This window comes from Protopterus annectens, chromosome 4.part0 (assembly GCF_019279795.1).
Source record: "Protopterus annectens isolate FY-2018-M chromosome 4.part0, PAN1.0, whole genome shotgun sequence".
In the NCBI taxonomy this organism is placed as follows: domain Eukaryota; kingdom Metazoa; phylum Chordata; order Ceratodontiformes; family Protopteridae; genus Protopterus; species Protopterus annectens.
In genome coordinates this window covers 1715139566-1715166865 of record NC_056733.1, presented here as the reverse complement: position 1 = coordinate 1715166865, position 27300 = coordinate 1715139566, and the positions used below count along the sequence as shown (strand labels likewise).

The 27300-nt window shown below is 37.3% G+C and overlaps 1 protein-coding gene across 1 annotated transcript in view; it reads right to left on the bottom strand.

The window, feature by feature from the left end:
- Positions 1 to 27300, bottom strand: part of LOC122800480 (amiloride-sensitive sodium channel subunit gamma-like) — a 313290-nt gene that overhangs the window by 191979 nt on the left and 94011 nt on the right. The window contains exon 3 of the mRNA XM_044069921.1: positions 2799 to 2962. Within this exon, the coding sequence (XP_043925856.1) occupies positions 2799 to 2962 (164 nt within the window). The remainder of the gene's footprint in view (positions 1 to 2798; positions 2963 to 27300) is intronic.

Sequence of the window (27300 nt, the reverse complement as noted above, 5' to 3'; positions counted from 1 at the left end):
TAACACTTAATGATTATTTGTTTGAGATGTTTAATATAAAGCAGACTGTCATTTTTTTAAAGGAGACATAGCATATAAACTTTCATTAAAAGAATTACAGTTATGTGTGATCTAGGTTTAACTTGTAAAGTGTGCATGTTACTCTGATATCACTCCAATAATAAGTTTTATATGTGTAAAAAGCTATATTTTTTTATACTTTGTTTATAACAAAGCATGACTTTCTTGGTGCTATCACATGTCATATATATCAGTAGCACACTACTGGGTCATTTTAAGAACCCAGAATGTAGCATAACATGCCTCTTTAGTGTCATCTGTGCATCTTGTATTATATCTAATAGTACATTACACAAATATGCCAAGATACCAAAAAGTGTGCCACCTAACATAAGTTTCATCATAATAATGATTAACTTTTCATAAAATGAATACTTTAACCTTTTGAACTTTAAATGAAAATAAGGGGCTTTAATTTCATATATAGGTAAAAGAATCAAACTCTAACATTTTAAAAAGGGAACTGGTAACTATTTAAAGTAAGGAAAGAAAGAAATAAATGATTTACCTGGTAAAAAGTAATATTCAGCACCTGCTCATAAGTATTCAAGTACTTCTTTAAATTAATAAGAATTCGTTACCATAAAATACATTGATTTTCATTTGTCCTTAAGTTTTTTTAAATGTTTTTCTCTTTTATTAACAATCACTTGTTATATTTCTCTTCAAAGAAGTTGACAGATTCTATTCCATTTCCTCTGTTTTTTCTAGAATTTTATTTTTCTGTATAATGTCCATTGCATCTTCCAACGTGTTAAAAAATCTTCTTTCCTTCTGGGAGGTGAATCCTTATTTTTGCTGCAAACAATATTAATTTAATATTGTTTTTCTTTAATATGTTAATAAGTGGCACACATGCTTTTCTGTTTGACATCACTAATATTGAATAGTTATTGTCAAATCTTATAATATTTTTCTTTAATTTTAACTGGAAAATTAGTCCATGCAGCTTTTAAGACTAAATCCTTATCTTAACTTGAGAAAAATGTTATGATCACTGACTATGGTGAAGGTGCTTTTTTTTAAGGATGAGTTGGAAATTGATCTATGTGTCCTTTCAATGCCAAAGGAAAAAGCTTCAGGCGGGTTTAAAGTTTTAGGCCGCCAGGTATTACAGAACTGAATCATACTGTCTCCCTCTTCTTTGTCAGGAATCCTGTAAATCCTGATGTCATTCCTTCTAGATCTGTTTTGTAAGTCTTATATTCTGTCCCAGAGTAAGTTGTTTTGTTTCAGAGGAAATTCAGTGTTATTCACATTTTCAAGTAACCTTCGATCAAAATTAGACATTGCCTCTTCTGTACTCCAGATTTGTGATGATTGTTGTCTAAGAGATTCACTCAGCACTTCAACTTGTTTTTACATTCCTTTTTAAAATTGCTCCTTTTGCTTTCTAATTTATCTATCTTTATAGATAACTCATTGATGTTACTTAGTATATGCTGTATGTCTTTTTTCTTCAATGTACTGTCATGTATACTGGGCTTAGAGTGACTCATTCTGAGACAGTTCTTTCTAGATTTCTTGGCATTCAAAATGAAAAGAGTTTCAAACTTGTTATTTTTTGTAATAAATCTTTCAGCAGATGTTCGCCTATAAATCCATCAAGTTTTGAAATGTTCTATTTGAGTTTTTTAGTAAAATTCCTGTCGGAGATGTTAAAATAAAGCAGGGGTAGAAACAGTGCTGTTAGCTGCTGACCATCTTGTCCACCCCCCCCCCCCCATTCACTTTTAATTCTTGTCTAGCAAAGCAGTTTGCAGACTTGGCAACAGATTAGCAAATTGTGTCAGAATGCTACAGCATCTGAACATTTTACCAGTGTTCTGTCTAACGATTCTTTAATATTCCTTTAGATGACAATAACTTGTTAGCAAATGACATTGTAAATGTTATGGTTTATGTAATCCTTTCAGAAGTGTAATGTTAGAAATTCCTATAACCAAACTACAGAGTCAAATTTTCCATTCTAAAGGCATTAGTCTTAGTGCATTACAAATAGTAAAGGCTATGATCTTCATTCTGTACAGAATGGTCATGTTTAAAACAAAGAACATTGGAAAGGACTAATGTCATCTAAAATGTCACCATATATATCACTGAAAATTAGTGGACAAGAACATTCGTCCTGTTCATTCCTTTTTCAATTTCTGCCTCTGCCCTACAGGTACTGGAGACCTTTTTGTAAAGTAACTCTTTTTTTATTATGGTGCTATGCTGGAAGACAAAGCTGCATTCTTGCATATGTATGCTATATTTATTTATTTAACATTTGTTTACTGGGAAATTCCAACTGGGGAAGAGTCCATTTTCAGTGGAGGCACAGGGACAAACACTCCAGATGCAAGTCTTTGGAATGTGGGAGGATACCAGAGCACCTAGAGGAAATCCACAGAAACACAGGAAGAATATGCAGACTCCACACAGAAGGTACCCCAGTTCAGAATTGAACCAGAGAACCCCCTGCTGTAAGGCGAAACGCTAACTGCTGCATCACTACGCCACCTATGTAATGGGATAGTTATGCTCCTGATGGTTCTGAATGTGCCATACCAAAGCACAATAATAGTTACATTTCTTGTGTAGCATAGACTGGGCAACATTTAACCTAAAAGTAGTATTCAGATTTCTCTTTTCTGTTGACTTCTAATGGACATTAGGATCCTTTTTTTCTGCAGTATGCTATTCCTAGTAAAATACTGAAACTAAATTTCTGTGAGAAGTTAAAATGATCCTACCTTTACCATGCCAATGTCAGATTCCATTCCTGGTGATATATTCACACCCTCATCTTCAGGAAAAGGCATCCTATGCTGGTCATGAATGACCATACGCAGTCCAGCAGTAGAGCTCAGTTCTTTGATATATTCCACTTGTTCTATATAAAGCTCTAACATTAGACCTGAAAGCAGCAAGACATATATATGCATAGCTATAAAATCATAAAGTAAATAGTGAACAAAAAGTAATTAAATCAGAACTTATAACATGCAAGATCACTGCATTAAATGTGACATGAAATTATATGAAAAAATATGGAGTGCAAAGTGATGGGTATGTAATTATGACACATTTATGATCTAACACTTTGGCTACTTTTCTGGTTCAGGTCATCCACTGCACTATTGGCGTATGTTTTGCAGATAAAGGAGGAAAATTAAATTATTAGCAATTTAATGTACTCTGCCACCAAGCTGGCCCAAATCTCTTTGCTACTTTGGTGTCCAGATGTTGAAGCTTCACTTGATGAATTTGTAGTGTGAACAATCCTTTCATGATTATGCTTTGCTGTGAAATGATTAAATAGACTGCAAAAATTTTAGAGGAAAAACATTCACACTTTGAAAAAATACATTTTCAAACCTGTTGCAGATATTAAAGATGCAAAGGGAAAAAGCTCTGACAACAGATATTATGAAAACAAGATCAAGCTGTTATTTGCATCTGGTCTATAATTTTGACTGCAAGTTCATCCAGCTCAAGCTCATAAGATCTCATCTGTCAGAGCTCACAATTTACATCAACAAAATAAAAAGCTAGCTTTTCAAAAGAATGTATTTTCAAGTCAAAAGGAAAATCTAAGAAAATGAGAATTTTTGTAGGCTAAAGCACCCCTATACTTGTCTGTGACATCTGTTGCTATGAATATGTATGTCAGCACTGAGATTGCACTGTCACAGAAAAGCGCTGGCTCTAGCTATTAGACTGTACCTCTCTGTTTATGATACTACATTTAAATTTCACCTCTTGTGCTTTTCTCGAAGGGCATTTCAAAAACAAAATCATTGATATTTACATCTGGATGAGTTTTCCATCAGAATAATAGACAGCATCAGATTATTTCAAAGTTTAGGGCATTTTCAAGTTACAACATATATTGTAAAGCTGAGATTTTGATAACTTGTTATTTTTACTAGAAACAAAATGGCAAAAAAAAAAAGATTAAATGCAAACTATACACCTGAGCTAACTTACATATTTTGCCTCTTTTATAGATGACACATGGTTTAATTAGAAAGATAACTTATTTTATTAACTGATGTGCTTCTGTGGATGCTGTTGAGTTTGTGTGTTTTCTAAATATATATTTAAATATTACAGTGGTATTCATTGTCTCGGGCTTCACATTTTCATAGTGGTGATCCATGAAAAGTGGCACTAAATGGATATGCAAATCCCAGACTTTCAGCCTACATACAAAGGAGTTGTTGTAAATACACCCACAATCGCAAAAGCATAATATGCTTAACAGGTAAGTGATAGGGGGTAGCTACTACACTAAGGACCTTTACATTTATGCAAATTAGTACAATTCATAGAGATAAATCAATAATGAGCTCATTTGCATGCTAAATATTTAAATAGCCCTGAACGTATGCCAGTAAGCAGCAGTTTTCCAGGAGAATATGGAAATGTGAGGGGAGATTATTGGGTGTTTGTATATACCTAGACATTTTACTGAATGGGTTGCTTTTTGTAAATATTTTATTTTGCTGCTTCTACATACCTGGACATTTTACTGAAGGGGTTGCTTGGGAAAATGTTTCATTCTGGTGCTTGTGCATATCTGGCTATACTCCTGAAGGGATCTCTTGGGGAAATAACTAATTTGTGGGTCAGAGAAGTACTAGTGCATATGTGATCAGACTGCTGAAGTGATCACTGGGCAGAATAATTGATTGTGTCATTTTAGTGCTTGTGCATACTTAAGATAAACGAATGACGGGGTTATTGGGAGAAATAATTCATTTGAGTGTCAGGGAAGTACTTGTACTTACTTGGACAATCTACTAAAGGGATGTCTGTGGGCAAATTTGTGGAGTGCACCTCCAGTGTCATAGGCGACACCTTGCTTTTACCAATGGATGTGCATACTGCAGCGATGTCAAACTATGAATTGCAAAACTTCCTCATTAGCTTACTATGATTTTCTGTATTTCTCATTTGCATCTCATTATTTTTAAGGCCTTGCAAATGGTTGTATGAATCTTGCCTTTGCTATACTCATATGAAAGCATCAGGAATACCTCATCAGATGTGTGCAAGTAACTATGAGTACTGTCCTTAGTAAAATCTTACTACTAAGCTAGAAATTAGCTTCTGAATGTTGTTTTATAAAACATTCTGAGTTTTAAAACACATTATATTGACTTTAAGGAACAAAGTAAAAATGAAAAAGGAGCAAACCAAAGGCCAGGAAGGAACCAGGCCACAAAACATATAAGCTTTCATTCGTTTAATAAAACACCACGAACTTCATCAGAATAAATACAAAAACTTGAAACCAACCTTTAAATACTTGTCATGTGCAAAAAATCATCCAATGACAAAATGCTTCAAATAAATTATTTAATAGCCACTGTGATGTCATGAAAATGTAAAAATACACTACAATTTTTTTAACATTGCATATGTATAAAAACATGAAAATGTATGTATATAATAGTCAGCAATAACAAACTACTACACATTGTTTCATCAAATAAAGCCCATTTTGTGAACAGCTTGGTTCACTACATCAAAGCTTTTGTAACTGAAGGAAACCCTTGATGTTAATAGTTTCATTTAGTCCTGGAGGGTAGTCTGCTTTAAAAGCTGTCATTTAGTTTCCCTACATTCTAATAAGGCTTTAAAATTACCTACCAAAGGACCACAAACTACTTTGTATAAAACAAAGAATTTACATTTCTTAAAATTGTTACAAAATAAAATGTGTCATGCCAGTGAATTATTCCTGTCTTTGTTTCTCACTGCCAACACATGTTCATAAATCCTTCTACTTAGTGACCTGATGGTCTTGCCAACATAAAAACTAGTACAAGAATTACATACTGTGAGATAAACAATATATATTATATTATTATATATTATCTTATATTGACTTACTTTATTATGTCCAGATAGTTTCTGCAGGTACCCGTCCTCCTAATTCAAGTGAGAAGAGTACTGATAGCCATTTTCAATAAATCTTGTACCATATCCCTTGGTGTAATGTGTTCTGTTTAACATCAACCCTTTGAATAAAAAATGGTGCTTCTACCTCCACTGAGATTCTTCCTCATTCTAGTCTGAAATTATTCCATTTCATCTCTGCTTTGTCATAACTGTTTATCCTTTTCATTTCTTAAAGGCTCACTGTCATTTTGTTGTCCATGCACATTCCCAGTTTATGCAGCAGTGATTTATTCTTGCAAGGCAATCTGTGGATGTGGCAGTACTTCTTGTAAAAAAATACAATGTTACAAAAGCACAAATGGCCACTGTATGCATTCGTTAAGTGTATACTATGTTTTAATCCAATCAGAAGTATAGTATATGGACATCCAAGTCAGGGATCCAAGCATACACGGTTACTTAAATTAGAAGGAGTGCAGGAAAGAAAAATTAGGGGTGGCATGTATACCATCTATATAAGGTACACGTCAAACACAGTATAACATAAGGAGGGAAAGCACTAATAATCATATAATACTAGAGTTGGCATTAGGATATGAAAGTTCTTTCTGTAACCAACTTCTCCTAACTAGGAAAAGAAAACAAAAAACTTGTCATAGTTTGTCATTACCCTGTGACATAATGAAGATCTAATGCTACTGTGAAAGGCTTTAGTATACCAGATGTAAAATGTAATGCTTTGTTTCAATTATAAGTAAAATCAAGAGACTGATTTTAATATGAGGAAATAAAATCTTGGTCATATTGATCCCAACTATATGAGGTCAAAAATTTGAGAATAAGTTGAATTTAGCAGGCAGATATAAATAAAAAAGGTATCATGCAAAAAGAATGTAATAACCATGAAACATATAGAAAACTAATAGCAATATATTAAAACTGATGTTATAGGAAAAAACATTGTAGACAAATATGGCAAAAATGCACATTTTGAATTCCAATGAGGTAGCTTTAAAAGTGAACAAAAATCATAGTATTTAATAAATATATATATATATATATATATATATATATATATATATATATATATGTGTGTGTGTGTGTGTGTGTGTGTACTGCAAACAAAGGGAGACAAGCAAAACTGAAGAAACACTCAGCATCAAGAAAACTCAGTACTGTAATAGATAAAAAGATTGACTGTTCCATAAGGAATAAAGAAAAAAATATTTAACAGTGACCTAAAAGAAAAAAAAATGAACATATTGGGATAATAAAATAAAAGTTAGACTAGAGTGGATGGAAAACATTTGTAAAAACTGGATTATCTTGGTTAGTATTTATAAAGAAAAACTAGGGATCTTTACTAACCCAGTCATAACTTGGCACCTGGGAGAGTCAGGGTGATGTCAATAGTTTCACAGTTTAATCTATGCTGAAAGAACTTTGAAAAAAAAAAACACCTAAAGGAAAAGAAAGCAGCATGGCCTGCATAGTGAGAGGCATTATGAAGATTCACAGAAAATAAAGGGGAGAGCAAACCTTCAAAATAAATTAGCTGAGAAGTACATTTCACAAAATGGAGAAATACTAGAGCAAAAGTACCACTGACCTCAGATGTAGGGGATTCATGTCATAACAGAATTTTAAAATGATCCAGAATGTCACGGAGTCCTGAGATCAAGGAAACATGAATCCATTAGAGGAAGATCGTACCAGAAAATCTGATGTTTCTTCAACTACCCAACCAGTGCAATTTATTAAAATGGGGAAGAAGGAATGTCATGTGTACACACTAGCAGAATGCTTAACACTAATCAATAAAACCTTTCAGCAAAGGCAAGAATTTTTTGATGCAATAAAAGAACGAGACCAAGACTTAGATAAAAGTTAGTTTTTCCAGTCCTATTAAAGTTAAATTTTCCAAATGGTGCACTCCATCAGTTTGAAAAGGATACTCGAAAAACTCAGCAATCTACTTTGTCAAAGAATGTTCATCCCACACCAAAGAAAGTGCTTGTAGCTGAAAGTAAAGACCATCAAGGTATATCTTTTGAATCTAAAGAAGTGATTTTCCTTTTATGCTCCTCCTTCATCAGACTTGTACTTAAATACAATTCCCCAACTTGCATGTATCTAGTCAGATATATCGCCAAGCTAGGAAATTCTCAACCTTCCATTACAAAAAAATCTCAGGTAATAATGCTCCCTAAGCTACAGAGAGTGACTAAAATTCCTCTCTTTGCTCTGTATCTTGTAGGCTTCTGCATGCCAGCCTTTGCTTAGCTTAGAAGATAACAAATGGCCTTGTTTTGTCTTACCACTTTTATGTCCTTAAAACTGGTAGCACCAGAAATACCCATTCTAGGGATTTAAGCTTCCACTGTAACATAAACAGAACTTGTTGTCAAGTTGAATTTCTCTCTCAGTAAGTTGCCTAATGATGGAATAAGCTTTGCATCCCGATCAAAGAAAGAAGCTCCCTAGTTTGCTTTAAAAATGACATCAATGAGTGAATTAGTATTCATACATTCATCCTTAGTCTCACCACCCCCACTGTTCCTTCTGGACAACGGGAACAATTAAAGGGAGTCACAGTGCCTAGACTGCAAATGGTCTCCTGGACTGGTTGCTAAGTATCTAACTAATACCATTTGAACCTATATATCTGCACTTATTTTGCTGTGGTGGTGCTGCGGTAGTGTTGTCTCCTCACAGTAAGATGTTGTCCTGTTCGATTCTCAGCTAGAGCATCTTCTGTGTGGAGACATGCATGAATGGGCGTACCTTCGTTGAAGGTTGTGAGTCAGGGCCAGCAACTCAGCATGTAAAAATTTACTGCCAATCATTAGTGGACCGGAGTTCCGCTGTGGCGACCCCTAACTGAGAAAAGCCGAAAGATACATCATTTAAAAATGTTGAAATATATATTATATGGCTTATTCTTAATAGTTAACACAAAACAGTAACACTAACAGGGAGTGGGGGGTTAGGATAATCATTAACATGTCTTCCTTATAGATACAAGACGCAGGGTTTGAATCTCATCTGTGGGGAAATATGGCTAGGTTTATAGATATAAGATATAGTGTTTGATTCTCACGCTTTACCTTTGTTGTTGTTGTGGTTGTGTCTTTCGGCTTTTCCCGGTTAGGGGTCGCCACAGCGGAACTCCGGTCCGCTAATGATTGGCAGTTGATTTTTTACGTGCTGAGTTGCCAGCCCTGATGCACAACCTTCAATGAAGGTACGCCCATTCACGCATGTCTCCACGCAGAAGACGCTCTAGCTGAGAGTCGAACCGGTTACTTTGTAAATCTGAGAAACTTGTTACAATATTCAGAGAAAAATAAATTATTAATGTCATTAAAGTCTGTAGTTTTGTTTTCCATTGTTTGAGTTCAACAGCTAGATGTGATTTTGAGAACTTTATTTTTTTTATTTTATTTATTTATTTTTTATTTTACATTTGTTGACCGGGCTAGTCTAGCTGGATATATGTCCATTTTCAGTAGAGGCCCGGGGAGAAAAGCTCCAAGGGTAAGATTACAAGTATAAAACAGACATAAACAATGGTAATACAAGTTTTACAAACAAAGCAACTAAGTAGGCAACAATAATTTCAACATAGCAAACCAAATATAATGTATGTATAAGAAAAAAATGGTTAATAATTTTTTTTTTTTACATTAGTCAAAAAGTATTCATATAAAGTCAATTGTGTAAGGTTAGAGAGGATAGAAGAGGAAGGAGTGAAATTAACCTGGATCAGTGCAGGAGCATAGCCAGTATTTGTTGAGATGATTTTTCAGTTGTCTTTTAAAAAGTGGGAGAGAGCACAAAGATGTGATGTTAGAGGGTAATTTATTCCACATTTTTCCAACAGAGTTGGAAAAGAGGCAGTCCCCTGCAGAGTTATTAGGTTTTGTTATATTGATCAGTAGTTTGTTGGAAGAACGTAGATGCTTCAGGTTGTTGTAAGGTGAAATGAGGTTAGAGAGTATAGGCGTTTTAGTTGGTTGATATAGGATTGTATGAGCTATTAGGAGCTGTTGAAATAGGAGTTGGTTAGGAAGTTCAAGCCAACCTAGTTATCTTAGGTTCAGGCAGTGGTGAGTTCTAAATGGGGATCCTGTTGCAAATCGAGCAATATTATGGTAAGATTTTGCTAGTTCATTGATGTTGTTTTTGGAGATGTTAGTGAATATGGCAGATGCATATACTAGAGAAGAGATAAGATGGGATCTGGCTAAGGTTTTTCTTGATTCTGGTGTGAGGAAGGCTTTGATTCTGTAAAGGGATCCAATTTTCTTATTAACTAATTTTATTGTATTGTTGATGTGTGTATCAAAGCTGAGGTTGTTGTCAATGGTTATTCCTAGTTGTTTGGTAGTTGATTCTGGGGGAATAAGGGTGTTGTCAGTGGAAGTAAGAGTAAAGTTTAGGGGGGGTAGATCTGTGGGAAGGTGAGAACAATAGCAGTTTGTTTTTTTTGGGGTTGAGAAGTAGGCAGCGGTCAGTGAACCATTGTTCGACTGTGGTAAAAGCTTTTTGGGTGATTGAGTGTAGTTCAGTTTGTGTATTGACAGAGCAGATAATAGTAGAATCGTCAGCATATTGTATGCAGATAGTGTTTGGGATAGCTGAATGGAGGTCATTAATAAAGATAGAAAATAAAAGGGGGCCTAGGATAGAGCCTTGAGGAACTCCTAGTGAGATTGGGAGAAGATTAGATACCGTATTTTTCCAGAGAACAGCTTGCTGACTGTTTTCTAGGTAAGATGTAAACCAAGTTAAGGAAAGAGCATCAAATGAGAGGGATTGAAGAATGTGCAGAAGAAGTTTATGGTTAACCATGTCGAAGGCCTTAGATAAGTCAATGAAGACTGAAGATGATAGGATATTATTGTTCCGGTTATAATATCCTATCATCTTCAGTCTTCATTGAAGATGATAGGATATTATTGTTCCGGTTATAATTAATGGAGTTGGTAAAGGAGAGTAAGGCTGTAGTAGTACTGTGGGAAGGTCTGAATCCATGTTGGCAGTTAGCAAGTAGGTTGTTATTTAGGAGGTGGTTAAGAAGTTGTTTGTGAATAAATTTTTCCATGATTTTAGCAATAGCTGATAGTAGTGCTATAGGACGGAAGTTAGAGTGGTCGTTGGACTTACCCCCTTTGTGTAGTGGGATGATATGAGATATCTTCCAAATAGTTGGGAAAATTCCTTCCTGTATAGATCTATTTATCAGAATAGAGATGGGATAGGCAATGGCTTTAGCGCCTATTTGCAGGTATTCTGCAGGGAGTTTGTCAGCAGAAGGAGTGGTGGGTTTTAGCTTTTGAAGCAGTGATAAGATAAAGGAGGTGGATACAGGTTGTAGATGAAAGGGAGGAGGTAGTTTTAAAGTAGTGAAGGGTAGCTTAGAGGTGTCAGGAGATAGGTGACTAGCAAGAGTTTGGAAAGTATTAGTAAAGAAAGAATTAAAGTTATTGGCTGTTTGTGTGGGATTTTCTGGGTTAGAGCCTTCAGGGCTTGATGTGATAGACTGGCCAGGGGATAAAAGATTATTAATAGTGAACCAGAATCTTTTAGGTTGCTTGTTGGAGTTTGTTGTGAGTGTAGGTAATAATTCTTTTTGTCTGTTAGGATGGCTTTTTTTGTACTGTTTCTAAGTTCTTTGAAGTTTTGGTGGTCAGTTAGATTCTTAGTGGCATGCCATTTTGCCCAGGATTTGTTTCTGATGATCATTTTTTGCCTAGTGGTTTTGGTTAGCCAGGGTGCTACTTTAGCATTAGTTCTAATAGTGCAATTTGGGGCATAGCGATCTAGGATAGATAGGAATGTGGAATTAAAGTGTTGGACTGCTTCGTTTAGAGGGAGATATTTTAGAGGATGCTTTATTGCTATGACTAGTTTAAATGTCGAAAGAAGGTTATAATAATAAGTTCATTATGTTTAGAGACAATTTTTACTATTTTTCTGAGTACGTAAACTAGCTCAGGGGGAGACACGTGCTTTATACAGTTCTAATACCCCATACACATATGCACACATACATATATACGTGTTTGTGTGTGTGTGTGTGTGTGTGTGTGTGTGTGTGTGTGTGTGTGTGTGTGTGTGTGTGTATATATATATATCTATATATATCTATATATATCTATATATATATATATATATATATATATATATATATATATATATATATATATATATATATATGTATATATATATAGGTCTACTTCAGATGATCTAAATGCCAGTAAACTGATTTTTAAAATGCAGAGACCACAAAATCTAAAATTCACAATGCTGAAATGTTAAATGGCTGACATACGCATAACCAAGGCAGTTTTTTTTTTAGTTCTAGTATGCTTTTTATGGAGCAATAATAATTGAGCCCTGGCTTTCTAAAAGAGTTCAGTTTCAACTGCCACAATAGTTCACGTTTTTCCTCAAAGATTAGGGATGTCTCCTTCCAGTTCCAAAACGTCCACATGATCAATAATTTGAAAGGTAAAGCCTACTAGAAATGTAAAGCATACTAGAACTCAGAAAACTACATCACTATTTAAAAGACTATTAAAAGTCTGACATGGGACTGATTAATGCTGCCATTGCATGCTAATATTACACCTATGAATATTGTTATAAAACAAATATCAAACATTGTAAATATTTTACAATGAAAATAATTGACATTGGCACTGTTTTCTGATACTTTTACTCATTTAAACTAAATGCTTTCTTAGTTAGATGCCACACTTGAACAGATCACCAGGGCCTTAATGCTTTATTTCTAACATTTTTCTCTGTATTTCCACCTTAGCAGTTAATTTTAGCTATTTTTTATACATATTCTTGTTAGTATTACAATATGCATTTTACACGCAAACCTGAATACGTACTTATTTGGTATGAAAGCGATCTTTTTTAAAAGTGTTTCAGTTTATAAGTTATTAATATTTATTCTGATAGATGTTTAGTGGTAGATTTTTTTGTTAGTTAATTAGTCATTCTATTAGTGAGTTGGTTTCTTAATTAATAAAGTTTGGATTAGTAGGTTAGCCTTAATAAGCTGTTCTTATATTATATATTTTAATTTGTCTCTAGCTTTTAAGTTTCAGTTCTAAGTTAGCACAGTCTCAGTTTACACTATGTTGTTAACAAGGAAGGGGGACTTGGTTAAAGGAATGAGTTTAATGCTTTTATTGCTCTTAACAGTTCCACTCCCTGTAACCACTCCCTTGCTCCAAATAACCTGATTACGTATAAATAATAAATGTCTTTAATGCTTCTCATTATACTTAGCTAGGATCACTTCTTTGTGTGTTTCAATAAAGGATATTCCATTTTAAACTCAGATGTGGACTACCTGCTACTTTATTATTTTGTAGTACACATTTTAAAGTTTGAATTTTATTAGTGAACTAGGTGCATGACATATTTCAAGGAGTGAACTTCACACCCCTCCACACTGCAAAGTTTCTGCTTGGTTTGTTTTTGACCCAGTATAGGTTGCATACTGGGTTTTCTAAGACTTTGAGGGATACAACAGATTTTTTTTAAATCTATTAATATAATTATTTATTTTCTACTTTTACATTTTTGCAGGGGGACTATGCTCCCTGAACCCATCCATGGGGGACTGTACCCCGCAACCCCCCTGCAAATTAAATATACCAGCTACGAGATTGCACTATAGGGCTGAAATGAGCAGATTTCCTCTTCCGGTCAGATGGCAAAGTTGGCATTTGAAATGTTCAGTATTCTGAACACCAGTATAGTGAAGTTTTACTGGTCTGAAACTTTGCTTTTGTGGTCTTGGCATGTTAAAAGTCAGGCTACTGGCATTTCGATCATATCAAGTAGACCCATATATATATCTATACATATATATATATATATATATATATATATATGTGTGTGTGTGTGTGTGTGTGTGTGTGTATGTATATATATATATATATATATCTATATATATATATATATATATATATATATATATATATATATATATATATATATGTGTATATATTTATATATATGTGTGTGTGTATGTGTATATATATATATATATATATATATGTATATATATATATATATATATATATATATATATATATATATATATATATGCCACAGTGGTACGGCAGTAGCATTGTTACTTCACAGCAAGAGGTTCTCCCATTCGATTCTCGGCTTGGCTTGGGAGTGCCTTCGGTGTGGAATCTGCATGTCCTCCCCGCGGTTGGGTAGCATTCAAAAGACATGCGTGCGTAAATGGGCCTGCCTTTTTTGAAGGTTGGGCATCGAGCTGGCACCTCGGCATTTCGTAAAAAATCTACTGCCAATCATTAGCGGAACGGAGTTCCGCTGTGGCGACCCCTTACTGGGAAAAAGCTGAAAGACAAACATATATATATATATATATATATATATATATATATATATATATATACACACACACACACACATACATAGATAGATAGTTATGGATCTATTTCAGAAGACAGAACAACCAAAAGACTGAAACTCAAAAGACTGAAAAGTCAAAGTACTGAATGATGGAATTTGCCTCTTCTGCACTGTTGTGTGATCTTGGAGTTGGTATATATAGTTAGCAGAGTGAGTACTGGGTGACAACAGTATTACAATGTCCATTAAAAATTAAAAACATGTATTAAGCTGGATATTGCTAATTAGGTTAACTTCTTTAGGTTACTGTGTTTTTCAAATACTGAAAGGATTTGTCACATTTTTATTTGTATTTAAAAGCAATCCAAAGGATAGTAATGGGAATGATATGAATATCATAGTTAATAAGTTTTGAAAAGAAAAAAATGCACAAGAATGTGTAAGAGTAGTGTAAGCACAAAGCTAGGCGGGAGATCTACATGATACATTTATGTAGTGCTTGGGTTGGTCACAGAGGCAAAAACTGATAGGAGATTCAGTGAGGATAGTGTGAATTCCCTTGCAAGTGTGTTGTAACTGTCTTATTGGTGAAACTAAATGTTTACATTTGAATGAGAAAAAAATCATATTACTATGGTTTAGTATTATTATATTAATGACAGTTGGCTTTTTGCGAATCTTTCAGTGAACCAGTATGGTATTACATTCAATTATGAAAATATGGACATTTATTATGATTAACATGGAATACATTAACAGTGATCGCATACAAATGGTTTGCACAGTGAATATCAACATTTGTTTAAGGGGTAATAAATCACGCATTGACTTCTGAGATCCTTCCAAAATTATTTCTTACGTGACCCCAGATTGTAACTGTGACGTAAACACCAATGATTATATGTTCATAGATTCATAGGTTCATAGGTTGGTACTAGGCTATCGGCCCTAGGGCCTATACAAGCCTAGCCATAACAATTCCCTGACTATTTCTTCCCACACTATTTACTTCCCTGGACCCCCGTCTAGCAGGGTGGACTGACATGATCCCCGGGGTGAATTTCCTTTCTCCCATCCAGTTATCAAGGTTCATTTAGAAGAGGGACAAAGAGGCACTCTGTTTGATATGCATGGGCCGTCTACTCCAGAGTCTGGGGAGTCTCTGGGTCAGGAACTTATCCCTCCAGCATATTTTGTTTATTGTGATGACAAGGTTTAGACTCCTGGAGTGTGTGGCTCTGAGAAATTGAGAATAAGTGTAGCATGTCCAACAGCTCTGGGTTTGACATGGCCTTGTATGTTAAGCAGAGATCGCCTCTGAGTAGATGATATGTGCCAGAGAATAGCTGGAGTTTTTTAAGGCGGTCAGTGTAGGACATCTGCTTTAGGCCTGTGATTCTTTTAGTGAGTTATTTCTGCGGCCTTTCCAGTTGTTGCAGATGTCTTGAGAGGTACATACCAAATGGGGCATTGTATTCTATAATGGGTCTAATGAGGGATGAGTACAGTGGGACAATGACCTCCTTTTTTCTGGATTAAAAGCCCCTAGTCATGAGGTGTGCCACATAGAAGGTTTCCTAACTGTTGTGGTGATGTGTTTATCGAAGTTGAGACCACTGTCCACCTGTGTCCCTAAGTCTCTTATCACACTTTTGGTGTTTAGTGTACTGCCAGCTATGTGGTAATTCATGGGTACATGTTTTTTCCCAAAGGGGTAAATATACATTTCTTGGCATTGAGCTTGAGCCCATGGCTCTGGCACCAAGCATCTGTTTCTTCAAAGCCCTTTTGTAGCATATCCACATAATTTGGGGATTCAATAATGGCTCCCGGTTTGCAGTTATCTGTGACCTATGTTAGCCAGAGTCCCTTAGTGTTGGCCTGTATTTCAGAGAAATAGATGCCAAATAAGAGCATTCCCAGGACTGAACCCTGAGGTACTCCATTTGTCACTTGTCTGGAGCAGGATTTGGAGTTGGCTACTTTTACAGTGTGGGATCTGTCAGTAAGCCAGTTGGCAACCCACCGAGTGATATAAGGATTAATGCCCAGCTTAGTAAGTCTATCTATGATTTCAGAGTGGGGGATGGTGTCAAAGGCCTTGGCAAGGTCCATATAGGCTGTGTGGTCCAACTTACTCTCATCCACGTGACTGGAGACTGATTCAAAGAAGTCAGTCAGGTTCAGGAGACAAGATTGGCCCTTCATGAACCCAAATTAGGTAGGGTCCAGTGTTTGAAGGTTGCTAATGTCTTTGTTTATAAGTTCCATGATAATACGTTCCATGGCCTTGCAGATCAGGCTCGTCAGACTGATGGGACGGTAGTTCCCGGGATCCAAGGTGGATCCCCCCTTGTGGAGTGGGATAAATGTAGCTGTATGCCACTCAGTGGGCACGAAGCCTGAGGTGAGGCTATGATTAAACATGACACTTAGGTGAGGTGCCAGTTCATTTTGTAGTTCATGTAGTACACAGCCTGGGATGTCATCTGGTCCCATGGACGCTGTATTCTTAGCTTTGGAAAATGTGTTTTTTACCTGTGTGGCCATTATTACCAGAATTTTGCAATCTTCCGGTATTGAGATGGGCCGTTTAGGGGGTGAGAGGGGGGTGAAGTTGGCACTGAATTGATCTGCCAGGATATTGGCAATATCCTTGGGATCAGTGTATTTAATGCCATTGAGTTGTAGCTGAGAGCAGATCTGAGCATTGCCATTTAGATTCTTGACGTAGTTATAGAATGCCTTATGGTTGTCTTTGGAATCTTTGGCAATTTTATTTTCATAACTAGCTTTGGATGATTTTATGAGTGATCTCAGCATCTTACTGAGGCTGGTAAGGGAGATTTTTGCATCCTGGGATTTTCCTCTTTTCTGCAACAGTTTCTTCCTTTTGTTGTAAAGTTTATTTATGGCAGGGGACCACCAGATTGGCTTCCTTTTTTTGGAGGAGACCATCTTGGTTCTATTTGGGATGACACGATTCAGTGGATGTGCTCATACAGTGGCTTAATGTAGGATTCAGCAGTCGAACTTTCAGTTCCTGTCTGCATGTGTGTCATGAAGTTTGTCACTTCTGACTTGAGTAGCATGAAGTTGGCTTTGGAGAAGTTTTTTATGGAGGTTTCCTTACTGGGGGTGGGGATGGGATGTGGATGTTAAGGGTGATTAGCTTATGGTCAGACCTGACCAACGAGGGGGTGACCATAGGTGTGGAGCATTGATTTCCCATGTTGGTAATGACCAGGTCTAGTATATTGAAGCCCCTGGTGGGACTATGGATTAGTTGATCCAGGTCGTTGGAATTTATGAATTCCAAGAACCGTTGGGCAAAGGTGTTGGTACACGAGTAGTTTTCCCAGTTAATGGCAGGGTACTCGAAATCACCCAGTATTAGGGTGTTTGGTTGTATTTTTATTATTATTTATTTATTTTTTATTATTACTAACTTAATGGATGAATATAGACAGTATGCCTCGTCAAATTAATTTGAAAGTTTTGAAGGTATTATTACGATATTATGACTTTACATATTAAGCCAGATGCATATTAAAATATTGCATAAATAACTTTTCATTCATCATAAGCTTGGTTGAATTATTCAGGTATACCAGTCTGCATTTCAATAAGTTGCTGCACAGAATAAGCAAATTAATATGTGTGCCTGACTATGATTTGTCCCCAGTTCTGTTGAGATTTGACCATGATGCACTGAGAGATATGGTTGAAGGCAAAGTCTTAGCTTATGTTTAATTATTTTCTGTGTTTTTGCCATAGGACATGAAGGGACAGTTTTCTGCTGTCATCCTTGCATTGTGACAGTACTCCATTCCAACTGTCTTGTAAAGAGCGCAGGACAATTTCAGCATTGTTAACTTTGTGTGATTACCTGTTATTTGCAATGGCATCCTGATGCATTTATGCTATGACAGATCCTGCTGTGAAAGAGGCCGTACAGAGTTAACAGGAGGTTATGCTCTCAACAGCATATACCACTACATTGTACACTTGGGATAACAAAAAAATTAATCTACTTGACAAATTTTCATTCATATTTGGAAGTCTGTGTCGCTGTGTTCTTCATATCTTACAAACTCATTATCTTGTTAATTTTCTACCTCCTACTTTTGCGCAGCCAATATCTTTACAGCAACATATAAAATAGAAAACTGGTCACCACTCTCACAAGAGGGGAAAACATATTGGACCTGATCATCACCAACATGGGGACTCTATGTTCCATACCAGAGGTATACCCCTCATTGGTAATATCTGACCATAAATTAATCTCACTGGACATCCATATCCCGTCCCCACCCCTATCCAAGGAAACCATGGTGAAGAACTTCTCAAAAGCAAACATCACACTTCTCAAAACCGAGGTGGAATCCTTCAAAGCCCCTGGGCCAGTGGAAAATACATCCCAAACCGCAGAATCCTTTACAAACGCTTTCTATGGACACCTACAGGAATGCATGGATTGTGCTATCCCAAATAAAACCAAGACTCATTCCTCCAAAGGCAGGAGACCTATCTGGTGGACCCCAGCCATAAATAAGCTATACAACAGAAGGAGGAAGCTACGACATGATAGAACAAAATCCCAAAAAGGGAAGGCATCTCTGATCAGTACTAGCAAGAAACTACGATCCCTCATAAAATCATCTAAGGCAAGCTTCGAAAGAAAAATTGCACAAGATGCTAAAGATAATCACAAGGTCTTCTTTAGTTATGTCAGGAACCTGGGTGGCAACTCCCAGATATGCTCTGAGTTAGTTCAAAATGACAAAAAATACACTGAACCCACAGACATTGCCAACATCCTGGCAGACAGGTTCAGTGCAAACTCCCCCCCAAAAGAGCAAATGTCTATCCCAACAGAGTGTAGCCTCCCTGACATCACAGATGCACAGGTGAGATCTGCCCTCTCCAAAGCAAAAGACACAGCATCAATGGGACCGGACGGTGTCCCAGGCTGCGTCTTACATGAACTCCAAGAAGAACAACCCTCACATAAAGTCATTGTTCAATCTCAGCCTTACTACAGGATATGTACCCAAGGAATGGCGTACAGCAACAGTGGTCCCACTCCACAAAGGTGGTGCCACAACGGACCCCGGAAACTATCGCCCTATAAGCCTGACTAGCCTGGTCTGCAAAGCTATGGAGCGTATCATCATGAAACTCATAAACAAAGACATTGGGAACCTCCAAACACTGGATTCTACCTAATTCGGCTTTGTTAAGGGCAGATCTTGCCTCTTGAACCTGGTCAACTTCTTTGAAACAGTCACCAAGGCCATAGATGAAGGGAAGGTAGTCCACACAGCCTACCTGGACCTCGCAAAAGCCTTCAACACAATACCCCACTCGGGCATCATAAATAAGCTCACCAGCTTAAATATCAACCCCTATGTCACAAGATGGGTTGCAAACTGGCTCAGGGATAGAACCCCACATGGTCAGAATTGCAGGTGCCATGTCAGACTCTAAACCAGTTACAAGTGGCATCCCACAAGGCTCAGTCCTGGGACCTCTCTTGTTCGGTATATATTTCTCTGAGGTACAGGCTAACATGGGAGGACTATGGCTGACCAAGTTCGCAGATGACTGCAAACTGGGTGCCATAATCAACTCGCCAACTGAAACAAGTATCCTCCAAAAGGGTCTCACAGAGATGGATAACTGGTGCCAGAGCCATGGCCTTAAGCTAAATTCCAAAAAGTGCATAGTCATCCCCTTTGGGAAAAACAAAGTGCCCACAAATTACCACATAGGTGGTAATCCATTAAGTACGGAAAAAGTAATTAGGGATTTGGGGACCCAAGTAGATAGCAATCTCTCCTTTGACAATCACATTGCCAAAGTGGTTAGAAAGACCTTCTATATAGCCCACCTTATCACGAAAGGGTTCACATCTAGATCAAGAGAGGTCATTGTGCCCCTCTACTCATCACTCATCAGGCCCATAATTGAATACAATGCCCCATTTGGGATGCACCTTACCCGACACCTGCAGCAACTGGAAAGACCCCAAAAGTACCTCACCAAGAGGATCAAGGGACTCAAACAGATGCCCTACGCAGTTAGGCTAAAGAAACTCCAGCTCTACTCAGTTGCTTACTGCCTACTCAGAGGCGATCTGTGCCTGACGTATAAAGCCATGTCCAACCCAGAATTAATGCCATGCTCCACCTCAGGAAATCCAAATCCCTTAGAGCTACACACTCCAGGGACATAAACCTCAGCACAGAAATAAATAGGACATGCCGGAGGGACAGATTCATATCCCAGAGGCTCCCCTCACTCTGGAACAAAATCCCAATCCATGTTAGGCAGAGTCCCTCAATGACCCTCTTCAATAGAAATCTTGACGAGTGGATGGGAGATCATAGGTTTACCCCTGGGATCTCTTCTGTGTCCCTACTAGACAGAGGCACAGTAAACTAACCTCAAAAGGGCTATCTTCTGTGACCTACTATACAGAGGCACAGTCAACTAATCTAAAAGGGTGGCGAAAGCCAAACACACTCTGGCTAGGCTTATAAATGCCCTAGGGCAGATAGCCTAGTATCAACCTATGAACCTATGAACCTATGAAGAAGTATGCTTGTAGTACAGTGATACTAGTACTGCATGTAACACAGATCATATTTCTCTTGTTTAGCAATGATGAAACACAATTATATTGCTACAGTTACCTTTTAAATTGAATGTTTAGTTCAGCTTAAAGTACAGAAAGACAAGGATCACATATGTATTATGCCTCATAAAGGTAAACAATCCCTAATGGTAATTTTAACCATACTTTGCTTGTGCTATTAGTCAAAACATACTCCATTAATACATTAAACCATTTAGAAAGTTACAAAAAATATGTGTTTTCTGAATTCAGTAACATCCAGATTGCTGAGTAAGGCACACATTCACAAGTCCAGTTTGTGCTACTGTTGGCTAAATATTTTCACTTGCCAAATTAAATTTTGACTTTTTTCCACAGGAAGTCAACTGTCAATCAATGAAGGCAAAGCACATGCAGCAGCTGGAGAGACCACAGAGGTTCCTCACCACGTGAATCCAGGACCTCAAACATCTACCCTGCACAGATAGTCTAAAAGCCCTGTCCCTCTACTCAGTTTCATACAGACTCCTCAGAGGTGACCTCCATCTGGCATACAAAGCAATTTAAAACCCGCCTTGATGGGACAGCTGTATATCCACAAGTCAAGCTCCACTTGAGTAACCTGTACGCATGACCTCAATCTGGTCTGTGACATCAGTAGGACTTGTTGGCAGGAGAGATATGTGTCCCAGAGACTCCCCCTTTTGTGGAATAGACTCCTTTCCACATCAAGCAGAGGACCTCATTATCCCTTTTTAAGTGCAACCTGGATAACTGGATGGGAAACAGAAAATACACCCCTGGGATTCCACCTGTGTCCCTGATGGACAGGAGCTTTGGGTGCTGAATTGTCTAAACATGGGTGAAACTCTTGGCTAGGCTTATAAGGGCAAACAAAGAAAAAAAGGATGGCAGAAGCACTCAGTTAAATTCTCTTCACTTTATTTTCAAAGCTTTCAGGTTTCCCCTTCTTCAGTGCTAACATAACAAATCAATTATCCATTCAAATAAATAGTAGCAGCAATAAAACATGTGACACAGCCCATCCAATGTAAAATAAACTAAAAGCAATAATTAGTTAAAACACAATTAACACAGTACAAGTACTTCAGTTATATAATTAATGCAACTTTTGTTGCTTTTTGCATAGAACTGGTTTAATACATATCGCATTAAAAATACCAGGATATACGTCTGCTTGCAGCCTTGTAATCCAAGCATATTCTATATTTTCAAGCATGTTATTAACATCACCCCATCTTATACTCTTAAATACTAACTTAATCACCCTAAATTTAACAATATGGTCACTACCTTTCTCATTTACATGCTTAGCCAGTGCATTAGTAGGTATATTTCTTCTATCAGATCTATGCTCAATTATACGATCTTTCAACCTTTTAGTACTTTTTCCCACATAAAAACAGGAACATTTTTGGCACACGGCTAAGTATACAATCTGTGCTGCGGATATCTAGGGTGATTAGCTTATGATCCGATCGGACCAATAAGGCATTGACTTCAGGTGTGGAACACCGGTCACTCATGTTGGTAATGACTAGATCTAAAATATTGTTGCCCCTGGTGGGGGTGTGGATAAGTTGATCCAGGGCATTGGGGTTTATGAATTCCAGAAAGCGTTGAGCGAAGGAGTTGGTACATGAGTAATTTTCCCACTTAATGGTGGGGTAGTTGAAATTGCCTATTATTAGGGTGTTTGGTTGAACCCTAATATTTTCCAGTACATCAAGAAAAGAGGAGAGGGAATCATGGGGCATGGTGGGGGATCTGTAGCAAGCTACAATTTGGATTGCAGTTTTGTCCAGAGTTAGTTGCACTTTGATAACCTCGGATGCATTATGCTGAGCAACTAGCCTGGAGGTGTGGATATACTTAATGAATATGGACACACTTCCGCCTTTGGTGTTCCTGTCTAGGTTACATGGCCGAAAAGTGTGATATGAGTTACAACCTAGTAGTGCAGGGGTGCTCTCTGGAGCCTTGAACCAGGTCTCAGTCACTGCACAGATATCGATGTTCTCCATTTTAAGGAGTGCCTCAAGTGAGTGCATTTTGAGATTTAGACTTCTAGCATTGAGTAGCATCACCCTCACTTTTTGCTTGCCTGTTCCTGTTATGGTGGTGAATTTGTCATTTGAACCTTGCCTAAAAAACGCACTATAGGGGCGGCAAGAACCTTAGCCAGTATCCAGAATCCCAGGGTTGACAGGTGCAGGCCATCTCTGGCAAAGCATCGTGGTCTGTTGACCATGTCATCCCAGGCAAACAAATATTGGATCCCTTTAGAATGACACCAGAAGCTTAGCCAATTGTTGAAGTCAATCATTTTGTCCTTGTACTTCGGTATCATTCAGTTTGATGGCAGAATGCTACTCAAGGCTAGGGTCATACCTGCCTGGGCTACAAGATCGAAGAGCTCTTCCATGTCTCTTTTCATGTAGTCCAGGGAGGTACATCTTAGGTCGTTCACACCAACATGGACAATGACAGAGTCATATTTGTACTTGTTGTGGAGTGACCTGAGTACGTGGGTTATGTGGCGGATCCTGGCACCCAACAGGCAGCTGACAGTAACCTTCTCCTTGTTTAGCCTGGTGAGTGGGACATTAGTGTGCCTGACTATAGAGTCACCTATGACTAGTGTGTTGGGTATGTTGTTTTTCCTTCTTGGCTGTGGTTGAGTGGCACACTAAGTCTGCAGGCTATTTGTCATTTGGGTTGTGTTCTGGGGGTGGAGGTTGCTTGAATTTCTGCTTTGGAGGTCTCTGTTGCTTGAGCAGATTATTATTGAGTGCCTCGGTGAATGTTTTTGTATTTCTATGTGTGGATTTTGTTGGTGTAGATTTAGTGAGACTATGTGATGAGTGTGGTGTGGTGCAAGTGTTTACCTTCTCCTCTTGACTGTAAAGTTCAGTCTTGGTTGGAGAGAGCTTTACCTCCAGTTTAGCTAGATAAGTGCATCTCTCACAGGTTGCAGTGTTGGGTGGTAGGAGGAGAGGGTTGTCTGTGTACATGAGGTAATTTCTACATTGCCCCAAGATGCCCAAATTTATCAGATAGACAGGAGAGAACACTGGGAGCTGACCCTTGGACATGCCTGATTAAAAAACTATTTTCCTCTAGATAAGTGAGGAAAGTGTGTACAAGAGCTGTTTTTCTCTAAGCAAGTGAAGAAAGTAAGTACCAAAACTGTTTTCCTCTAGGTAATGAGGAAGGTTGAGTGCAGTAGTAATTAGTAGCTTATGTAGTGCATACAACAAGTTCTGAACAAGTGCTGATCACAAATAAGCAAATTCAAGTGCTAAAACTAAGAATCTGTATCTGGACTAAACTAGTTACAGGAAAAAGGAGAAACAAGTGCAAATGCGGGCTTTTAAATCAGAAAGTTGAGAGAGATGGAAAAACTGCCAAAAACAGCCAATAACTACAATTTCTGGGCAGAACCACTTCTTATGTGGTAGGTAGGTTACCTAGTGCTTACCACTTCCACTGATAAGCTAGAAGGCTTCCCTCCAACATAAAAAGTTTAGGGGGCTCTGAAGCTTACATACAGTCCTGGATACAGCAAATCTGAATCTGGACTACACTAGTTACAGGCAAGCTAGGAAACAGGCTTACAGTTTTTTTTTTAATACAGAAAAGTAGCTAAAACAGCGGTAAAAACAATTCAAATGCAGTGCAAGCTAGCACACTTGAGTATGTAGCAATGTTAGACCAAACAGTTTAAAAAATGCAATTAAATTAAAAATTACTAAAAACATGTTAGTAATGAAGAAGGGGAAACCTGAAAGCTTTGCTGTCGTTGAAAATAAAGTGAAGAGAATTTAATGGAGTGCTTCTACTATCCTCTTTTTCTTTGTTTGGTCTTGTGGTTTGTACTGGATGCAGTTTGCCACAGTAAAGGTATTTTTTGCTGCTTAGGCTTATAAGGGCCTCAGGGCCAATAGCCTAGTAACTTCCTATGATTCTATGGTACTATGATTAATGAAGGGTCACAAAACACAATGCCAACCATTGCTAAAAGGATGAAACCAAAAAAAAAAAAAAAGAAAATTAATTTGTAAATCAGTTTGCCATTTCCTCGTGTTTATGCCTTTTTATAAGTAAAATGTTAATAATATGGATCCCTGCCTTCATGACAACCACTTCAGTAGATTTTAACCCAACACCTATGGCAATACCATGAAACATTGACAGTATTGCCAATTTGTGCCACCTTAACATTTTCAAACAAGGTTAAAGACAGTTAGGCACATGCTCCATATTGTATTTCTGACATTTACATTTATCCTGCACTATACTGATGTCATCACACACTTGTCATTTGTCCAGTCACAGCACACTTTTGTGCAAATATGATCCTTGCAGAAGGGAAGATAGTAAAGGTTTGGAGGTTATAAACAAATATCTGCAAGCGAAGAGTGTCTACTTTCCATGTATATGCATTATGTCATTCTAATACTTTTCTACCATGAATGTATTAAGTTTTGTCTTGAATATTAAGTGTTTTTTTTGTATTTTTATGCTGTATATATGCTACAAGTTACAACCACTTTGTCATCACAAACACAACATTTTCTTGCAAAATATTAAATAAATTATGTATTGAGGTTCTCTTCAATGTCAGTAAATGTAATTGAAACCTTTTCATTAAGACTTTTCTCAGTGACACATCCTCTGTAAATGTACTTCTCATTAGCAGGAGTGGTAAACAATAATTTGACGTGCCGAACTGATAATGAGTTATACTTGTAAGTTATTACCAAACCAAAGGTGTGAATACTCACTCTTGTACTGCTCAGTAATGTGAACATTATCATGCAGGTGCTGACTTCATGCTTCTCCATCCAGCATGTTCAGCAGATAGGGGTGATTCAGAAATGATAATGATAAATAGACCTAAGTAACCTAATCTGTATGCCGAGAGGGAATAACCTATACCATATAAGCAGAACCTGGGATTATAGAATTTCCATTATGCTAGGGAGGACTGCTTGGTTTTCCCAAGTGTTGCCAAACAAAACTGCTGCTGACAATACAACTTTTGGATTTGCAATACTTTTTTGGTTAGCTGTCTAAAATCTTGCAAGGCGTATGATGTTCTTTACAAGTACTAGTTACAAGTTTAGATTTTAAATGCATTTATTTGCAATAACTGCTGTAAAACCTTGCAAAAGTTGTGCTTTTATACTGAACATATTAGCATTTATTATTGTAGTTATCCTTTACTTACATTTCATGGGATTTGGGCAACATTCATAGAGTGTTCATAGATTTCTGACCTGTAGCAGCTTATGTGGGTTGTTGTTACATTAAGCAGCTGTTCTCTGGTTATGCTGTTTTATCTGTCTAGTAGTTCTATAAAGTATTTTTTCTCTGTTCTTGGCATCAGTGTTTGTCCAAATCTGTAGTAATGCATTTATCTGTTTGGAGAAGGGGGTATAAGGGGATATAACTAGGCTTGCACTGATAAATTCAGAACTGTTTGCTGCAATTATAAACAGTGATCCTACATAATGAGTACTTGATCCTTCAATATTATATTGGCCTGTAACACTCCATTCCCCAGTGTGTTGGTCGTGTCTGTTGTGCATTTCTTTTTTTTTTCTCTCATAAAAGGGATATGTCTCCTATTTAGAAAGGGGGGTCAGTTCCACACAAACATCGATTCTCAGTTGCTCAGGATGTGGTCATAGTCCAGGCCCCCATCTACACGGGCCATGGCTTCTATATTCTCATATAGCTAACAAGCCTTTCTGTGACCTTGCAGCAGGTGGTTGATGAGGTAAATACCGTGGGTGACCAGGTCCATGACTAAAACAGTATCAGGCACAGGGCAGATGATAAGTTTAAAAAGGTTACTGACAGAACCAAGACTGTGGCACTGGAGTGAAGAGCTGCTGGAGTTGAGTATCCTACTGAACAACCACTTACTAAGATGGAGGAAATCTGCTGACTCTATGGGATCCAGGCAGCTCAGAAGAGGTCTGAAGCACTGTTATGGATGTTAGTGCAGAGGTGGGAGATAACCAGAGAATTTCAGCTAGTAATGTTCCAGGTATGCCATTCAAATATACACAAATTATTTAAATGTTTAGGTTTCCATTAAGTTGTCTTAACGATTATGTTTATAATACTTCTACCAACTGAAATGTATGAGTCTAGGGACATCTGGCACTGAGGTATAACACCCACCTGCACATGGTATGGACATATGTCTTTTGTCTTTAGTTTTATATATAAATATATATCTTTATATATATATATATATATATATATATATA